The following is an 18,356-nucleotide window of genomic DNA, read 5'->3' as shown; positions in this document are numbered from 1 at the left end:
TTAGAGTCCAGGGCATATTATTTGTGTTAAGTAATGTGGAAGGTCTGGAGAACATGCATGAGGCCATTAGCTCCGCTGCCCACATAGGGAGGCCGTGGTGCAAGACAAGATGTCTCCCAGAATCATAAAGAAAACATGGATGTAGGGTCAGTGAAGAAACCCGACGGTGTTCTGCCCACAAAGTAGGCTAGGCTGTGAAGCATTTGGAAAATGTACACACCAGAACATCATTCAGAGAAAAAACAAGAGCTTACTGCACCTGTGAAAGAACTGTGGAAGGGAAGATCGTGCCAAAAGCCGGAGCGTTTTTTAAAAAATGTGGTGAACTAAAACTGTGCTACGTGCAGTGTTCCTTCTAAGGTGAGTCAGTGTGAGCTAGCTCACAGTTTTTTTTAGCCTCCAGCTCACACATTTTTGTCTTAGCTCAGGAGCAAACTAATTGATGCAGCAGCCAAATTGCTCGCTCACAACTTTAAGGCCAGTAGCTCACAAAGTAGGATTTTTGCTCACAAGACTTCACACCTTAGAGGGAGCATTGGCTACGTGATTGTGTTTATGCCTCAGAGGCTTATTTATTTCTGACCAACTTGGAATCCTGTCATTTGACCATACACACATTAAAAATACATGAAGCTGCCTTAGACTGAATGAAGTCATTGGTCCATCAAGGTCAACTCAGACTGGCAGCAGCTTTCCAGGGTCTCAGGTAGAGGTCTTTCGCATCATCTGCTGTCTGGTCCTTTTGAATGAAAATGCTGGGGATTGGACCTGGGACCTTCTGCATGGATAGGGCTGCCAACCTCCAGGTGGTAGCTGGAGATCTCCTGCTATTGCAACTGATCTCCAGGCAACAGAAATCTGTTCACCTGGAGAAAATGGCCACTTTGGAAGCTGGGGTCTAAGGCATTATGCCCCAAACTCCGCCCTTCTCAGACTCCACTCCCAAAATCTCTAGGCATTTCCCAATCTGGAGCTGGCAACCCTATGCATGGAAAGCAGAGGCTCTTCCACTGAGCCACAGCCCCTCCCTTAGGTTTGGATGATCTAGTTCTGAGAATATTCCCAGTGGTGTATTGTATCTCTTCCTATGGTAAAAATCCTCACTTGGTGTAGTCGACTGTGGTCCTTTCCTTTCTCAAGAAGGTGTGGTTTTGCAAGCAGAGTGACGGCTGAAATCCTGTGTTCGGTGTGGTCCTTGCCATTCGTTTTGGTAGAACAGAGACGGTGCCGCACCCTGGCTCTTTCTCGTGAGCAGGTTCTCCTGGCAGGGTTAAGTGCCCGGGCCTCAGATCTCTGTCGTCCTTGTAAATATTGATTCTCTTCTTTAGCTTCCCGCTTCTGCTGACTGCGAGTATTTTTGCATGGCATCATGCTTTCTCAGTTATGGGGCAGTGGGGTGCGGACTGAGTTTTTATATGCTTAGTGGCATTCTGCAGGCATAATGTTGACCCGTAATTGGCTGTTGCATTAACCTGTCTGAATAAGCAAGTAAAGCAAGGCCGGCGCTCATCTCTCAGACTCCAGCTGCTGACGACGTCTGCCAATACACCGTGACAGATTGAGCTTTCCCTTATTAAAAATTCTCCAGTCACTGAATTAATGCTCTACCTTTGTACCATTTTTGGCCCCACCTCTAAGTAGAGTTGCCAACCTCCAGGTAGGCCCGCACTGGAGATCTCCCACTATGACAGTTGATCTCCAGATGATGAAGATCAGTTCCCCCTGGAGAAAATGGCTGCTTTGGAGGGTGGACTCTCTGGCATTAAACTCTGCTGAGCTTCAGTTCTTGACTTGGCTTTTGGATCCTGCCCTGACTATATCTTGCCTGCTTGCTTGCTAGTGATTTTTTCACCTTGCCACCAACTTGCTAGAACAGGATATCAGCTTTCCCCCGCCATCTCCATTCCTCCCTTGTAAAAGAGTTTTTGAAGACACCTTACTGCTGCCCTTGCAGGGATGCCAGCCTCCAGGTGGGGCCTGGAGACATCCCGGAATTACAGTTCATCTCCAGACTATAGATCTCGGTTCCCCTGGAGGAAATGACTGCTTCGGTAGGTGGATTCCATGGCATTGTACCCTGTTGAGGTCCCTCCCCAACCAAAGCCTGACCTCCCCAGGTTCCACCCCCCCCCCCAAATCTCCAGGTATTTTCCAACCCAGAGCTGGCAACTCTATGTCCTTGTGATCTTCGTGGATCAGAGGACATGATAGTCCTGGGCTAGCAAAGCATCCACTGGACCCAGCCTGTAGCCTTCTCGTATTTAATCTCTAGTTTGGGCACATGCACATCCAAACTTCATACCTTTCTTATGCATGATATGTAACTCTGCCCTTGGAATAAACTGTCTCAGTTAGGGTCCTGAAAAAATCAAGCGTATGGGTCCCTATACATTTGGAATACTGTGTACAGTTCTGGTTGCCACACCTCAAAAAGGATATTATAGCATTGGGAAAAGTGCAGAAAAATTGCAATTAGAATGATAAAAGTGTTGGAACACTTCCCCTATGAAGAAAGGTTACAGAGCTTGGGGCTCTTTAGCTTGGAGAAATGATGGCTGAGTGGTGACATGATTGAGGTTTACAAGATTATGCATGGGATAGAGCAGGTAGAGAAAGAAGTACTTTTCTGCCTTTCTCACAATACAAGAACTCGTGTGCATACAATGAAATTGCTGAGCAGTCGGGTTAGAATGGATAAAAAGAAGTACTTCTTTACCCAAAGAGTGATTAACACATGGAATTCACTGCCACAGAAGGTGGTGGCAGCTACAAGAGGGAATTGGATAAGCATATGGAGCAGAGGTCCATCAGTGGTTATTAGCCACAAGGTATAGGTAGGAACTCTCAGTCTGCGGCAAGTGATGCTCTGTACTCTTGGTGCTTGGGGGGGCAACAGTGGGAGGGCTCCTAGTGTCCTGGCCCCACTGCTGGACCTCCTGATGGCACCTGGTATTTTTGGCCACTGTGTGACAGAGTGTTGGACTGAATGGGCCATTGACCTGATCCAACATTGGCTTCTCTTATGTTCTTATGGTCTAAGAACTTCAGTTCATTCAACTGGTGGCATGGTCCCATTCCCCATGCACTCACCTTGATTGATTACACGTGGGTAAGGTGCCTTCTTTTAGAGGACATGTCCTCTTTTTTTGGTATCCGTCCTCTTTTGGGCTCTTCAAAAAATGAAAGTGTCCTCTTTTGGGATTGGAAGGTTAGGAATATTCCTAGTTAGTAGCAATGACAACAGCATGAATATTAGGGGTATTTAAAATGAGATTTGTCATAGCGGTAACTTATTTGAAGCATTCAGTCAGGAAATACATTCTCTTTTTTGCTTTTCAAATATGGTACCCTTAGGTAAGGTGTACAGAAAAGTGAAGCGGCTGTTAGCTCCTGTTCAGAAGTTTTTTGAAAACTGAGTGGGAACTGAAATTCTTATGCTAAAGGTCCAGACAGTCAGTTTTATCTTGAGCGATAATGGAAGTGGGCAAAAGGTGTTCCTGCCCTGGGTACCACTTCCAAAAGTGTAAAGACAGTCGTTGATCATTTATTGTATTGACAGTTATTAAAACAGTGTTACATGGCCTAATGTTTCATTTCTGATGTGGAATAATTAAGCATACTTTTAAGAAAGAAGGTAAATGTCAGCTTGCCCAGAGGCTTGGTGGGGGCAGCAGGACTGGCAGAGCTGATAGGATTTTAGCTTCTCGTTCATCCTGTGCCTCCAACCCAAACACAGAAAATCTGAGATATGTGATGATGACTTTTTGGCACAGCAGCATCTATGCAGAAACAGTCTAGCTTGGCAATGAAATTTGTAGAAGCGGTATACTCTGAAGGAACCAAGAGCCGTTCTTAACTTATTGCATTGCCTGCTTAGGGGGAGCCTGCCTTGGGAGTTGAAATGTACCAGTTAGGGCTCTGTGCTTGGAAAACTGTAGTAAACATCCTAAACCTGGAATATTCTCTTGAAAGCATCTATGAATAGCAAATCACTGAAAATATTTTCCAAGAACTTTACTGACAATTTTTTTTTTAAATGGCTAGCTCACCTCGATTAAAATTCATCTCTTTTAAATGAACGTTTAACCTGATTTACAAATCCAGAACAGACTGTCGATCGCTGGTTTAATCTTTGTCTTTCCCCTGCCTCTATCACACAACTTCTTTCCATTGTTTCAGCCTTTGGCTAGTAGATTTTTTTTGATAAGCCTTTAAAGTCTAACTTTTTTATTATTGTGCGCAATATTAGGGTTTAACGATTTTCTAATTGAAGAACATCATTCTCATAAAAGACATCTGTTGCACTTTAATGAGGCAGCCCTCTTTGTGGAGGAGTCGGCCATGTTTATTTTATGGACTCTCGCTTCTCTCGAGAATTTTACAAACATGCACGTTGTTCAGGTTTATTGCCATTGAGGGAGCTGAAAGGTGCTTAAAATCTCAAGTAGTCAAAGAGAGATGCTCAACTATACAGAACAGAGGGGATCAGTGAATCAGGCCCAGTGTTCCCTCTAAGCTGAATTAGTGTGAGTTAGCTCACAGTTTTTTAGCGTCCAGCTCGTACATTTTTTGTCTGAGCTCAGGAAGGATGGCTCCAGAGGAAGCTAATTCATGCAGTGGCCATATTGTTCGGTCACAGCTTTAATGCCAGTAGCTCACAAGGTAGAATTTTTGCTCACAAGACTCCACAGCTTAGAGGGAGTATCAGGCCATTGGTCCATCTCAACTTGTACTGACTTCTTCGACAGTTGGTGGCTCTCCAAGTTCTCAGCTTTCAGCTGTGCTCTTGGAACCCTCGTTTTTTTCCTGGAAATGCCAGGAACTGAACATAGGAACTTATGTGTGGCACACATGTATTCTGCTATTAGCTATATGGCCCATCCCTTAATGGGTTTTACAGTAAGGGACATGAAGGCTACAATCCAGTTGCTTCCAAGAAAATGTTCATGAGATCTGATGAATCTTTTCCAGTAGTGTGTGTGTGTGTGTGGGGGGGATAAGCTGGGATAGAGCTGAATCCTCCCATTTCTAGAAGAACCCTAACAATTTTAATTGTCATATGCAGTGTGTGCAGTATAGCCAGGAGATCCAAAGATTATCTGGCAGCCAGAAGTTCAAGCTCTTTTAGTGTTATACACCACTAGGTGGTGAGCTAGACCTGATTTTTAAGGCAAGAGACCTTTCAGAGGAGGTTTTGTCCTTGCCTGCCTCTGTGTCACACCCTTGGTATTTCTTGGAGGTCGCCCATCCAAGTAGTAGCCAGGGCCGAACCTGCTTAGCTTCCGAGATCTGATAAGATCAGGCTAGCCGGGTCAGGACAGAACTGTATCAGGATACCTAAGATACTTATGTGTGACACACATGTTCTCTGCTATTAGCTATATGGCCTGTCCCTTCATGGCTTTTACAGTAAGGGACATGGAGGCTGTCACGACAGAGCCAGGGGGCCGGGCAGAGAGGAAGAGTTTACAGTTTAGTCCGTGAGTCAAAGCCAGAAAGATCAAAAACAAGCAGAGCCAGCATCCCAATACACAAAGCCAAGCCGTAGTCAGAGCGTTATCAAGGGTCAGAGTCCAGAGAAGCGAGTGTCGAATGTCAGGGTGCAGAGCCGAGGACCAAGAGCCAGAGGGTCATCAAAACGTGGACTGGATTCACGAACCGGGAAGTCAGTCAGTACAGGATCTCAGGAACAGCGTCAGAGGTGCAGAGCTTCTGGTCTGAAGGACTAGTTTGCCAGCACGATTTGCCAGCAGTCAGTGACCTGTTCAGATAGCGTGCTGGGTCGTTAACTCATTAGCACTGCCTTGTGAAGTCCTTGATTCTGCTAGAACTCCCAGGCTCATTGTTCTCCGACCACGCAAGCGTGCCTCCTTGCGTCTGGTTGCCATGTCCCGGTGTCTCTGATTCCTCAGCCGGTCGACAGGTGGCGGAGAATCGGGTGGCGTACTGCTGGGGCCAGGCACTGCCTGATCGGCTTCAGGTGCAAGCTGTCCTGGGGTTTGGTGTTCATCCTCTCCGGCACTTAGGTTTGGCAAGGACTCTCATGCCTCTGATGATGTTAAAGGCCGGAGTCCTCCGTTTCAGAGCTCCCAGGTGCTGGATCAGGGGGCAGGCATGACAGGCTGCAATCCACTTGCTTCCAAGAAAATGTTTATGAAATCTAAATGAATCTTTTCTGATTGTGTGTGTGTGTATTTGGGATGGAGTTGAATTCTCCCATCTCTAGAAGAACCCTAACAGGATACCTAAGATACCTAAGGTACCCTGTTAGGGTTCTTCCAGAAATGGGAGAATTCAGCTCTATCCCGAATACATGCTTTGCTGGACAAGAATCTTGGAAGGCCAGGTTTGAATCCTTAATCTGTCCTGGAAGCTCACTGGGTGACCTTGGACCAGTTGCCTCTTTCTCAGCATAGCCAGCCTTCAAAAGGATGTTGCAGATGATCAATACACCACAGTCCAGAGTCTACAATCACCTAGCTGCACCAGTACATTTGGGACCATGAAAAATTAAAAACAAACAACACAACACAACCTTGGAAACAGATGAATCCTTGGACGTGCTTGACATAGCTTGTTGGATCTTGGAAGAGTGTGGCTTTAAAAGATGCATTGGCTTCCAGTAAAACGTGTTGGCCAGGGGAGTCATATTTGCTACTAGGACTTGTGGCGGGCAGGGGATGCTGGAAATATGTTGTTCCTTCCACTAAGGGGGCATATTTTGCAGGCTTGCTCCAGATGGCTTTCCTGTGAGAACATTGTGTTTAGGCTGGGAACCAGGCGCTCCTTGAACAGCCTTTAATTGAGGACATTTGGAAGCCTTTTGTACATGCCGCTCACAAATTATGTTGCTTCTTCTGCACTGTCGATCCAAGCTGATTTCATAGCAGTTCCCTCATCCATAAGCTGGGTGGGTAGAACCGGGGTCACTGGTAGAACTTTTCTGCAGTTCTCTAAGGAGAAGCCATGACAGTTAATTGGATGTAGAAGTGGGATGGGTTTGTCATGTAAATACGTCTTATAAGATATTTAAGGCTTCCTCTTGGGTAAACTGGGTGGGCATATGATACGTTATGGAACTTTGTGGCATGGTTGTGGAGAACTTAGGAGTGGGAACAATCTGTATGGAATAATTGACACCAGTTAGTAAAATACATACTTGGGCTGCGATCATATGCACAATTAGACCCGACATAGGCGCCGATGCTGGGCGGATTTAAAGGGCGCAATCAGACAACAACATCTGGGAAGCGTCCTGCAGCCGTCGGCAACCCGTTTTGCACCGCCACAGAAGCAGAGTTAAAAGTCACCGGGGAAACTGTGGTAGTAAACAGGTTTCGATCGCCACGGACAGACTTTCCCCTGTCTGATTGCTCCAGTGTGCTCTCATTTATTTATTTATTATTTATTTAATTTCATTTATACCCCGCCCTCCCCGCACGTGGGCTCAGGGCGGCTTACAATATGTAGGTGCAATGCACCATATACCAAAGACAAGGCACAACAGTGCGATAAAATACAATTAAAACACTTTAAAACAGTTAGTACAATGGGCTATACCCGGATCCAGGCTATACTCATGCCGTTGGGATGGTCTGATCAGGCCGTCCCTACTCCGTGCCATTGTCCCCCACCCTTTCGCAGTATGCGCACCATTGCAAACTCCATAGGGAGTCCTCAGTGCAGAGGTGCGGCTCATCGATTCCTCGTTTAAGTGCATGAGAAACAAATGGCACCCAAAAAAAGAGACTCACCCGCAGTTGCGTCTGATCACACACCGACGGGTTGTGCCCGCAGCTTCAAAGGGAGGTGTGATCTCACAACTGTGGGTCAAATTCCTCCAGAGGAATGATCCTCGCTTCCCCTCCCCGTTTTCTTTGGCGTGTGTGACCTTGGAGACTCCAGTAATGAAACCCAACGGTGTAACCTGCTTGCAGCAGGCAGACTGTATTTTAAAAAATATTTTAAGCCATGCTGGTTCTAGAGTTTTGGAGGACTTTGGGCAGGGCGTTCTCAAGAGCCCCCCTCCACCTGCAGGAGGTGGGACTACAAAATGGGGAATACTCACTCGGCCTGTAATGCTCCAGCCTTCTTGAGTGCTCCACGGGAAATGGCTCAGTCCGCCCTTGGACAGTTTGGGGGCCTGGCATGTGTCCCACCCTTCCTGCTTTGGTGTGCTGATCCTGCTTTTAGGAGAACTCTCATGAACCATACGTTGTATGAAGTACAATCTGTTTCAATATTGCGCCTACCGCTTTTGGCTTCTAATTTGTATTTTGATGTGGAAGTTTGAGGGCATCTGTTCTTTGTCCCTAGGGTTACCAGCTCCAGGTTGAAAAATACCTGGAGATTTTGGGGGTGGAGCCTGAAGAGGACACGGTTTGGGGAAACACTTCAATGGGGTATAATGCCAATTCCTCCAGATGAACTGATCTCTGTCACCTGGAGATCGTTTGCAATCCCTGGAGATCTCCAGCCACCTCCTGGAAATTGGCAACTCTACATTGTACCACATTGCCTTCTAGGCATCACAGGGCCATTTTGACACAGTGTACAGGTCCCACTACTCAATGGAGAACACCAACACAGCATCTCTGATAAACGTTGCTACATGACACACAGGCTTCTTCCAGCCGGGAGGGCGGAACAGAATTCTAATAAACCAAATCAAATCAATCTATCAGCCATGTTTTATATTTTTAGATGTGCACTTGAGATATTTCACTATGCAGCTAACATAAACATGCTATGGGAAGTGTCCTATAATTATGCCTAGTGCTTTACACTTTTGTTCGTGTTTTCAAACTATGGCTAGGACCCAGGGAGCCCCTTTAAGTACATGGAAAACCTAGTTCGGGTGGAGGAGGCTTACTTGAATTCCTTAGCCTCCTGTACCATAGGACATTGTGTTTTTTTTAATTTCCTGGACTATAGAAAGCAAGTTTTGGTGTAGGATGTGTGGACCGGAGTAGCAAGAACAGAGTTTTTGTCTGGGGGTGGGGGGGAGAAGGGGAAGGGAGTAAACTGCATGCCTAGAGTTAACCCTGCACATCTCCAGGTAGAGTTATCTTAGAAATACTCTGCTGATTCTCTTGAATCTCTCTCCTTTCTGCTAGGGATTGGTAATGGGTTCTATCCAGCCAGCTTTTTCGCTCCTTCTCAGCCATTTCTCCTACTTACTACAATCCTTGTTCCCCATGACTTTTTTTCTGTGCAGGTCCCATAGCTATTTTGGGTGGTTATACTCCCCATAATCTCCTTTTCAATAATGGGAGAGCTGGTTGGACCCCACCCAATTGCTCTACTAGGTTGAATGTGCAATTGTGTACCCAGCAAGACCAAATGAATCCAATTCATACTTGATTGTGGCTGTAGGCAAGCACCCTGGAGTGTGGTGGGTCACTGGCACAATCATAGAAGCACAGCTTCCTCCCAGCATCCATGCCCTTGAAATCCAGGTCAACTTGCTACTCCTGTCATGTATGAATTGGCCTCTAGAGATGGCTTCAGAACTTAAGAACATAAGAGAAGCCTTGTTGGATCAGGCCAGTGGCCCCTCCAGTCCAACACTCTGTGTCGCACAGTGGCCAAAACCGAGGTGCCATCTGGAGGTCTACCAGTGGGGTCAGAGCTCCAGAAGCCCTCTCACTGTTGCCCCCCAAGCACCAAGAATACTGAGCATCACTGCCACAGACAGAATGTTGAATCTATACCTTGTGGCTAATAGCTAGTTATGTGACATTGGAGGTCCATGATTGGAACTTCCAAAATATAGTTTACCTCAAAAAGCAACTGAGTGGGACCTGATATGGGTTAGGGTGTAAGGCTGAGGATGTTAATAATCCCCCCATACATTGTTTCCATGATCAAAATTAGTCCCACATATCTTCCTTCTCTGCCCCTTACTGGGGCTGTTCAGGGGGCTGGTTTTGGTCAAGAAAACTGTGTGGAGGACTTTATTAACCTCCCTTCCCCAAGTCCAATCCATAGGGCCTAGAGTTGCCAGCCCCCAGGTGGGAGTGGGGGATCCCCCAATTTTGTGGGCTCCTGCCCACCATCGGCCAGCCCCACCCCCAACTGCCACAACCCGGCACCACATTCCCAGCATGATGACATCACACGGAAGTGATGTCACCATGCCGGGATGTTGCACAGTGGCACTCTGGTATTTTGGCCCAAAATACCAGAGGGTCACTGTGCAACATACCCAGTGTGATGACATCACTTCCACATGATGTCATCACATCAGGGACATCCCAGAGAGTGTCATTGCTTTGCTCCCCACTCCCGGAAAGCTCCCCCCCACCCCCACCAGCAAGATCGCAGGACCTGGCAACCCTAAGAGAGCCCCTTTGGGTCCCTTCAGGTGCGTTTTGATCGTTAAATGACATGTTCACTGGAATCAGTCACAGATCTACATTATGCATAGCTTGGCCCTCAGTGTGGAATGGAACCAATCAAATTAAGGTTGGAAGTAGTGTTTAAAACCAGAAGCCCTGCATCGCCTCCTGTCTCCTGTGGTAAAACACAATCTGTGGCCCAAACTCATCACTTTACAATTTTGTCTGGCCCCTGCCCCATTTTATTGGCCACTGCTTGTGATGGTTAGGGGACTCTACAACACATAGGCAGGTCAGAGACGTTGCACCAGTCACCTCCATTTGCAGCCTGCACTTCCAAGGCTAGGAGGAGGGAAAATGGGGAGGAATGGGAGCACACTGGCACTTAGGGTTGCCAGGCTCCAGGTGGGGCCTGGGGATCTCCCGCTTTCACAACTGATCTCCAGCTGACAGAGATCAGCTCCCCTGGAGAAAATGGCTGCTTTGAAGGGTGGATTCTGTGGCCTCTCCCCTACCCAAACCCCGCCCTCTCCTGGATCCACCCCCAAAGTCTTCAGGTATTTGTTTATTTATTTATTTATTGGATTTATACCCCGCCCTCCCTGCCGAAGCAGGCTCAATCTATTTTCCAGACCAGACCTGGTAACCCTACGGGCATTGCCCCAATGCATGATGTCACTTCTGGCAAGAAGTGGAAGTGATATCACTGTGACAGCGACGATGCTGTGAGATTTACCCAAAACTAGAGTTCTGGGTGAATCCTACACCCTCGCCCCCAGTGTAATGACTTCACTTCCGGTTTTCACCAGAAGTGATGTCATGCATAGGGTTGCCAAGTTAATTTTCACTGGGAGCGGGGGGCTCCCAGCTGACGTCAGAGTTTTCCCTTGGATGGCCGTGGCCCCGCCCCCAGCGTGCCCGGTGTGGTCGTGTCACTTCCGGGTGACACGCACGTCGGGGAGGAGTTCCCCTGGGGGGCTGATCCAGCGGCGGTGGGGAACGGGCCTCTGGGGCGGGGGTTTCCCCGCCCCCCGGGGGGACTTGGGAAGCCTAGTCATGCACCAGAATGCATGTCCTCACTCCCAGTTCCTCCTGGGGAGTTGCCAGCTCAGCTGGCATCCATAACAATGTAGTAACGCCACACCATGCATCATGAAGAGAGGAAGAGACAACTATAGTAGCAACTCTTAATCTTTTAAATGCCAAGTTCATCAAAGGAAATGCTACTTGTAGTATATTTTATACTCCTCCCTTTATGCCTACGTTAAGATTTTGCTTCCTTAGATAACTACCACAATATTAATTTTGTCCTTTCAGGAAAGGAAAGCTACATTTTTGAGGACTAACTGAGAAATTCAGGGGGACATCAACAATAATAATAAATCTACCCAAGGAAACCGAGGCACAATTTGTTACATATCCGATGGTTTGTAATTCAGCTGAAGCTGTCCCTGGACTCTGTCTTCTGTTCTCGTTTTTTAAAAACTTGAAATCCGTGCAATGTTATAGCTGTGTACGTTTGAACCTTGTGAAGTGTGATTGGACTTAAGGATGTGGACAGATTAATCGCTTCTTTTTTAAAAAAAAAAGAAAGAAAAGAAACCATGTGATAGGAATAGATTAGCTAAACCCTACTCACATCCCGGTAAGCAGACATATATTTTTGTATTTTTTATAGGTGGATACAGTGCAGACCACGCAGCCCCCTGGCCACATTGAGGAATCGTGTAAAATGAATGTATGTGCTCGTAAGTGAAATATTTATGAATGAAGCTCCAACTTGTGTATGTTGGATCCAAAACAAACATGTGACCTCTGCTTAACCATGTCGTACTAAGAAATCGATTCCCAAGAGGCGGGGTCACTGCGAAGCTCAAAAGACTTTTAAAGCAAAAGAGAAAAGAAAGAAAGGGACATTCATTTTCCAAACAGACTTCTGAATCATATTATTATTATTTTTATTTTTTATATTAAAACAAAACCCACAAGGCATTCAGATATTACCTCTTGGGATGACGGTGTGCTTGGGAAGAGCAGTGCATTGATTCAAGAGAGCCAAAGGGATGTGAGAATGGTTTTTGTTTTGTTTTTTGGGTCTAATGGAGTGGCCAGCTGTGGCTGAATGGAATTGGACGCCCTCTTATGTAGGACTGTGAATCGGAGAAGGAGGGCTGTCCCCTACCCATCAAGCTGCCTCTGAGAAGACCAGACCGCTGGCCAAAGGATATCATCAGAGTAGTTCTTCTGCTGGTAACTGGGGAGGGACCAGAGGGCCGAGATGAGATTGAAAAGCTTGCAGTAAGAAAATAGCTGTGCTATGTAGGTTAATTTTTTTTAAAAAAAAGAAAAGAAAAGATCCCTTGAGCATGTGCTAGATCAACAAAGAAAATGGTTTCAATACCTCAGAACTGATTCTGGAAAATCAGAAGCAATCCCATCATTTAGATGCCGGTTGGAGAAGAACACGCACTGGAATGTGTCATTGCTGAACCTCGGCTTGTTTATGGAGTGACGGAATTTGCCGTTTGGAATCAAAAAGGCCCAACCCAATTGAAACTACATTGTGGAAGGAGCGGGGAGGGGGGGTCAGTTTAATTGAAGGGGGAATCTGCATGGGATGGCTGTCCTCTTTTGCCTTTCTAGCCCTTATTACACTTAATATTGCCATAATAATTCAAAGACTATATTTTATTTTGTAGCCCAGAGATTAAAGAATATATTTGAACAAATATTATAAGGGATGGAAACGTTGATTTATGAGATGACAGAGGCTGATTATTCTGTTTCTAAATAGTTTTCTCATTTGTACCAATCTTTCCCATCATCTAGAAGAGAAGCAGGGGTATTTAAGTATTAATGAATGTTTTAGATTCCCCCCCCCCTTTAAACTTTTTTGCTTACCTGTAAGTCATAAACTTAGTTTATTCAGATTGCTGGTTTCTATCTGGTATATTTATATGAAGACATTATGTTGCATTAATTGATCAATTGTATACCTATACAATTACTTGCCTTTACACTTTGCCTTTTTCTGATAGTCAAAACAAAGTGTGGAAGACCACACTTCTGGGGCACGATTTTGCCAAAGTTAAGGCATTCACAGTGCAATCATAAACAGAGTTATAACCTTTGAAGCCAGTTTACTTCAGTGGATTTAGGGCATACAAAGTTGATTCAGACCATTGGCCCTTCAAGGTCTCCTCTGACTGGGGGCAGCTCACCAGGGTCTTAGATGGAGGTCTTTTACATTATCTGCTACCTGATCCTTTTAATTGAAGATGCTGGTGATTGAACCTGGGACCTTCTGAATGCACACGAACATACATGAGCCTTGGTCCATCGAAGTCAGTATGGTCTACTCAGACTGGCAGCGGCTCTCCAGGGTCTCAGGTCAAAATCTTTCACATCACCTCCCATCTGATCCTTAACTTGGAGATGCCAGGGATTGAACTTGGGACCTTCTGCATGCAAAGCAGATACTCTTCCACTGAGCCATAGTGTGACAAGCAGATCCCCTGCCATTGAGGTACTGCCCTTCCCCTAAAGATTGCACTATTAAAGTCTCATGGATTTCAGTGGGAGGAATTAAAGCACAGGCTAAACCACTGGGACTTTGACATACTTAACTTTGGCTGGATCAGACCCTTCTGTTTGACTGCTATGCATCCCCCCCCCCCGTATTAAGTCACACACCAGTTCTTACAAGTTTTTTTTAATTAATTTGGTGATCTGCCCACTTTTGGTAATCATTCTCAGGTGGTGGAATCTATAATATGGTAGAGGTTTTGACCTCTGTATTGTATTAAGAATATATTATCAAACTCCAGAGTCTGTACACTTCTCCTGTATTGATTTTTCTGTCAGCAAAATCAATAAGTAAAATTAAAAATAAAACAAAAATCTATTCCTTCATTTTTTACATTCACATTTTGTTTGCTTAACCTTGAACTTTTGAGTGGGGATACATTGATACAGAAACACATCCAGAGTGTCAGTGTTGGTGAGTAAAGTACTCTTGACTATGTGAATACAATTGGAAAGACAATTAGGGTGATCATAGCAATGAAGTTAGAGAAAAACAGTGGTGGGTTTTAATGTATTATAATTTTGACCATTGTGTGTTGGTTTTTTGAGGTTTCTTCCCAATGGAGTTCACATGAACCTTGATTACGGTTGCCAACTCTGGCTTGGGAAATACCTGGAGATTTTGGGGGTGGAGCCTGAGGAGGGTAGTTTGGGGGGAGGGATTTCAGTGCCATAGAGTCCGCCTTCCAGAGTGGCTGTTTTCTCCAGGGGAACTGGCCTATAAAAGCCTGGAGATCAGTTGTAATCCCAGGAAATCTCCAGCCACCATCTGGAGGTTGGAAGCCAAAATGAGAGATCACGGGAAGAGGTGGAACTCCAAAAACAACATCCGTGATAAAAATAACGAAGAGTCAATAAAGATAAGTTGCAAAAACATTTACTGAAGTATCTCTGTAGTTCTGTAAGGAATATCCTTCTGTCATCGCTCACACGCTAATGAATACTGCACAATGTGAACATTCGTTTCACAATATATACTTTATCTGAGCATGTAGCAATCCCAATTCTTATCAAATCCTCTTGCTGGAAACATTCCATGTTGACTAATAACAGGATCCAAGGTGAAGACGAATGTTCACATTGTGCAGTATTCATTAGCGTGTGAGCGATGACAGAAGGATATTCCTTACAGAACTACAGAGATACTTCAGTAAATGTTTTTGCAACTTATCTTTATTGACTCTTCATTATTTTTATCACGGATGTTGTTTTTGGAGTTCCACCATCTGAAGGTTGGCAACCCTCAAATTGATCCTGCCTGCTTCCAGAAAAAGCCGACATATTTTAGCCCCAGGATGTGTGAAATCTGCCCTTTTATTTCTGCTTTTTGTACATCTGACATTGTGTGTTGTCTGGAACTCTTATCCACAAAAGCAGATGTGTGGGTTTCAGAATGCAGACCCAGATCAGAAACAGCCGACTTTTCCATTAGTGAAAAAGAGAGGATGGGGTTCCCTTTGACCACCCCAAAGTCTGTGCTGGAGATCATGGGACCTCCATGTAAAAAAAACAAACAAAAAAGACACCTTGGGGAACTTGGGTTGTGGTAAAGAGGGGAATTTGGTAAGACTGAACGAAAAATTGGGTTGCATCTGACCCATGTAACCATTTCATGTGCATTATTATTGTACTGCAGTTTAATTCTTACCATGTTCCTCCTTCAAACAAAACAGAACAAAAACCCAGCCTCTCTCTAAAGCTATATAGTACACCTCTGATTTGTTGATCTTCCCATGTGGATTTTGCTCCACGCTGCTGCCGACCTGTGGGTCAGCTTGTATAGCCTGTCAGAACTCTTGCAAGCTTGTTCAAAATATGCAACTGAGTATTTGGAATTAGAAAACTGTGGCCATCCCAGTTTGGCCAGGGTTGATTATGCCTGCTGAGTGCATGTCAGCTTGAGACTGGATGGTCCTTGGTACTGTTTATGGGACCAGGATACTCAAGATTTTTTTCTTCAACATAAGCTTAACAAAGTCATTGTATGGTGGAGAAAACAAACACTGGAGTTTATCCTCATAAATATCACAAGGAGGTGTTAAGATAATGCCCAACTTTTTCCGAGATAGTTCTGCCATATCATTACTGTCTGAGCCAGTTAATGTGGAATCCATTAGAGGTGTTTGAATGGATTTATTCATCCTTCTTGTAACATGAACTTGAACCAGAATGGTTTGTATAGTCACATGCTATAGACATACTGAGCTAGGGTTGCCAGTCTCCTGGTAGTAGCTGGAGATATCTTGGGATTACAACTGATCTACAGGCAACAGAGGTCAGTTCACTTGGAGAAAATGGCCTCTTTAGAAGGTGAACACTGTGGCATTAAACCCCATTGAAGTCCCTCCCGTCCCCAAATCCCACACTTCTTGGGCTCCACCCCCCAGGTCTCTAGGTATTTCCCAACCGAGAGCTGGCAACCCGACGACTGAGTGTACTTAACTGTGTTATATGAATGAAGTCTACAAGTGAAGCATATCAGGTTTTTAGCGACCATGTGGTCTCCAGGGCAGGGGAAATGATTTCAGAGCAGAACAGCAGAAGGGAAGGCGCTGGCGGTTTTATCCAGGGCCCATCCTCCGGCTTCTCCAGGAACTGCCTCTGAATACAGCAAGTGAACCTTACATTTGGTGATTGACTTTGTCCATTGTTACCAGACCCCAACTCTAACCAAGAATTGGAGAAATCCTTTAAGATATGCATGTGAGCTCAAATGTAAGCATCATCAGCCTCATCAAGCAAACACAAGACATTTTGTGACTGCTGTCTTGGGATCTATATACCACTCCACATAGAATCATAGCATTGGATGATACCTCCAGGGTCATCTAGTCCAACCCCCTGAACAATGCAGGAAATTCACAGATACGTCATTTTCCCAGCCGCACAAGTTCCAGACTATCACACTGCACCAGTGGGGGGAATCTAAAGAATTCAAGGGAATAGAATGTGGGCCTGGGTATAAACCCCCAACCAAGCCTTGACTGGTAAGTGAAGGACAGTAAGGTAAACTGACAGGCACAACAGGTTTTGCTTCTTCAAGTGAACGTGAAAGAAAGGCAAATATTAGCAATCATCTAGGAGTTGTGGACTGTTAGGCTTTACACAGTACATGGCCAAGAGAACCCCCCTTTCCGGAAGTGTATAACATAGAAATTCAGCACTCTGCTGCAACTCAGTTACACGCCAGACCCACCAAACCCTGATGTAATCTGACACCTCAGACTGGGAAACTTAATCAAAGCTCTGATGTCTCAGCAGATCTTTAATTACCCACTTACTGAACTAACTCTTCTCCCTCACTCATGATTTTTAGCCTCAACTCTCAACCCTCAAAACCCACGTGACTTAAACCTCCACCTGTCAGATCTTCACACTTTCCTAGTACTCAGCTCCTATTGGTTGGTTTAGTGCACTGCTCTCATTGGATCATGTGTTGCTGTGATACAATTCTGGGTACTTCCTGACATAATTTCCTCTTCCAGTTTGACACCTGTCCAACGAAATATTCTGCATTTCTGAAACAAAAGTATTTAATCTGTTGAAGTTGATAATCATCCATCCATCCATCCATCTATCCACCTGTACTGTGCCACAAATTATTGTTTAAGCAAGCTAAAATAAAGGAATAGACAGAAGGGGGAGTTTAATGGGTGGCATGGTTTGATTGACACCAGGGGTCATTTCCCGTGGGAGCGCACAGGAGCAGAGCTCCGGCAGTAAGGAGCCCAGGGGGCGGGCACATGCAACAAGTCCCACACCCTTCTCCCAGCAGCCCTCAGTCGGGCCACGAGGAGCAAAAAGCAGGCAGGTAAGTTGCAGAGCCCTCCCCCCCCCCCGGCCTGCCTTCAGGTACAAGCTTTCCGCCTTCTGTGAGGGCAAATCTGCACTTCCCCCCCAAAAAAATAGTTAGGAAGCAATCCAAAACAGTCCAGTGGAGCCTGAACGGTGGGTGTTGCCTTCTGACACACTTCCGGTGATGTCAGGGGGTGTGGCATATGCAAATAAGTTATGTTAATAAGTTATGCTAATGAGCTCCTGCACCTCTTTTTCTACGAAATGACCCCTGATTGACACTAATGTGTAGCATGATGCTAATAGGATGCATTGTCATGAAATGATGTCAGATATGAACATTCTTTCAACAGTGTTAGCCGTGTGGTGGCCTGTTTACGCAATTCAGTGAGTCAGCTTGTGTTCTGCCTAAAGGAATCTCTAGATATAGCCCCTGTATCTCCAGTATCAAATGACTGCAGGTCAGAGGACTGGAAAAGGCCTTGGTTTAAGATCCAGGAGGGCTGTAGACTGACAAACCAGTGGTTCAGCCCCTGGATTGTAACCCTCAGTGGATCACAGAATCTAGGTTTACCATCCCCATGATAGGGGCAGCAATCCCCCTGCCCCCAGCTCCCATTGCCCACTGCTGCTCTG

General features: G+C 45.5%; 1 protein-coding gene across 1 annotated transcript in view; it reads left to right on the top strand.

Moving 5' to 3' along the window:
• Positions 1-12,247, top strand: part of PCDH7 (protocadherin 7) — a 100,038-nt gene extending 87,791 nt beyond the window's left edge. The window contains 1 exon segment of the mRNA XM_015415231.1: positions 12,019-12,247. Coding sequence (XP_015270717.1) covers positions 12,019-12,096 — 78 coding nt within the window. The 3' untranslated portion in view covers positions 12,097-12,247.
• Positions 12,248-18,356: the final 6,109 nt, after the last annotated feature.

This window comes from Gekko japonicus, unplaced genomic scaffold (genome assembly GCF_001447785.1).
Source record: "Gekko japonicus isolate JY-2015 unplaced genomic scaffold, Gekko_japonicus_V1.1 scaffold1927, whole genome shotgun sequence".
Classification (NCBI taxonomy): Eukaryota; Metazoa; Chordata; class Lepidosauria; order Squamata; family Gekkonidae; genus Gekko; species Gekko japonicus.
Note: the sequence above shows the minus strand (reverse complement) of the source record. Positions and strands in the feature narration are given on the sequence as shown.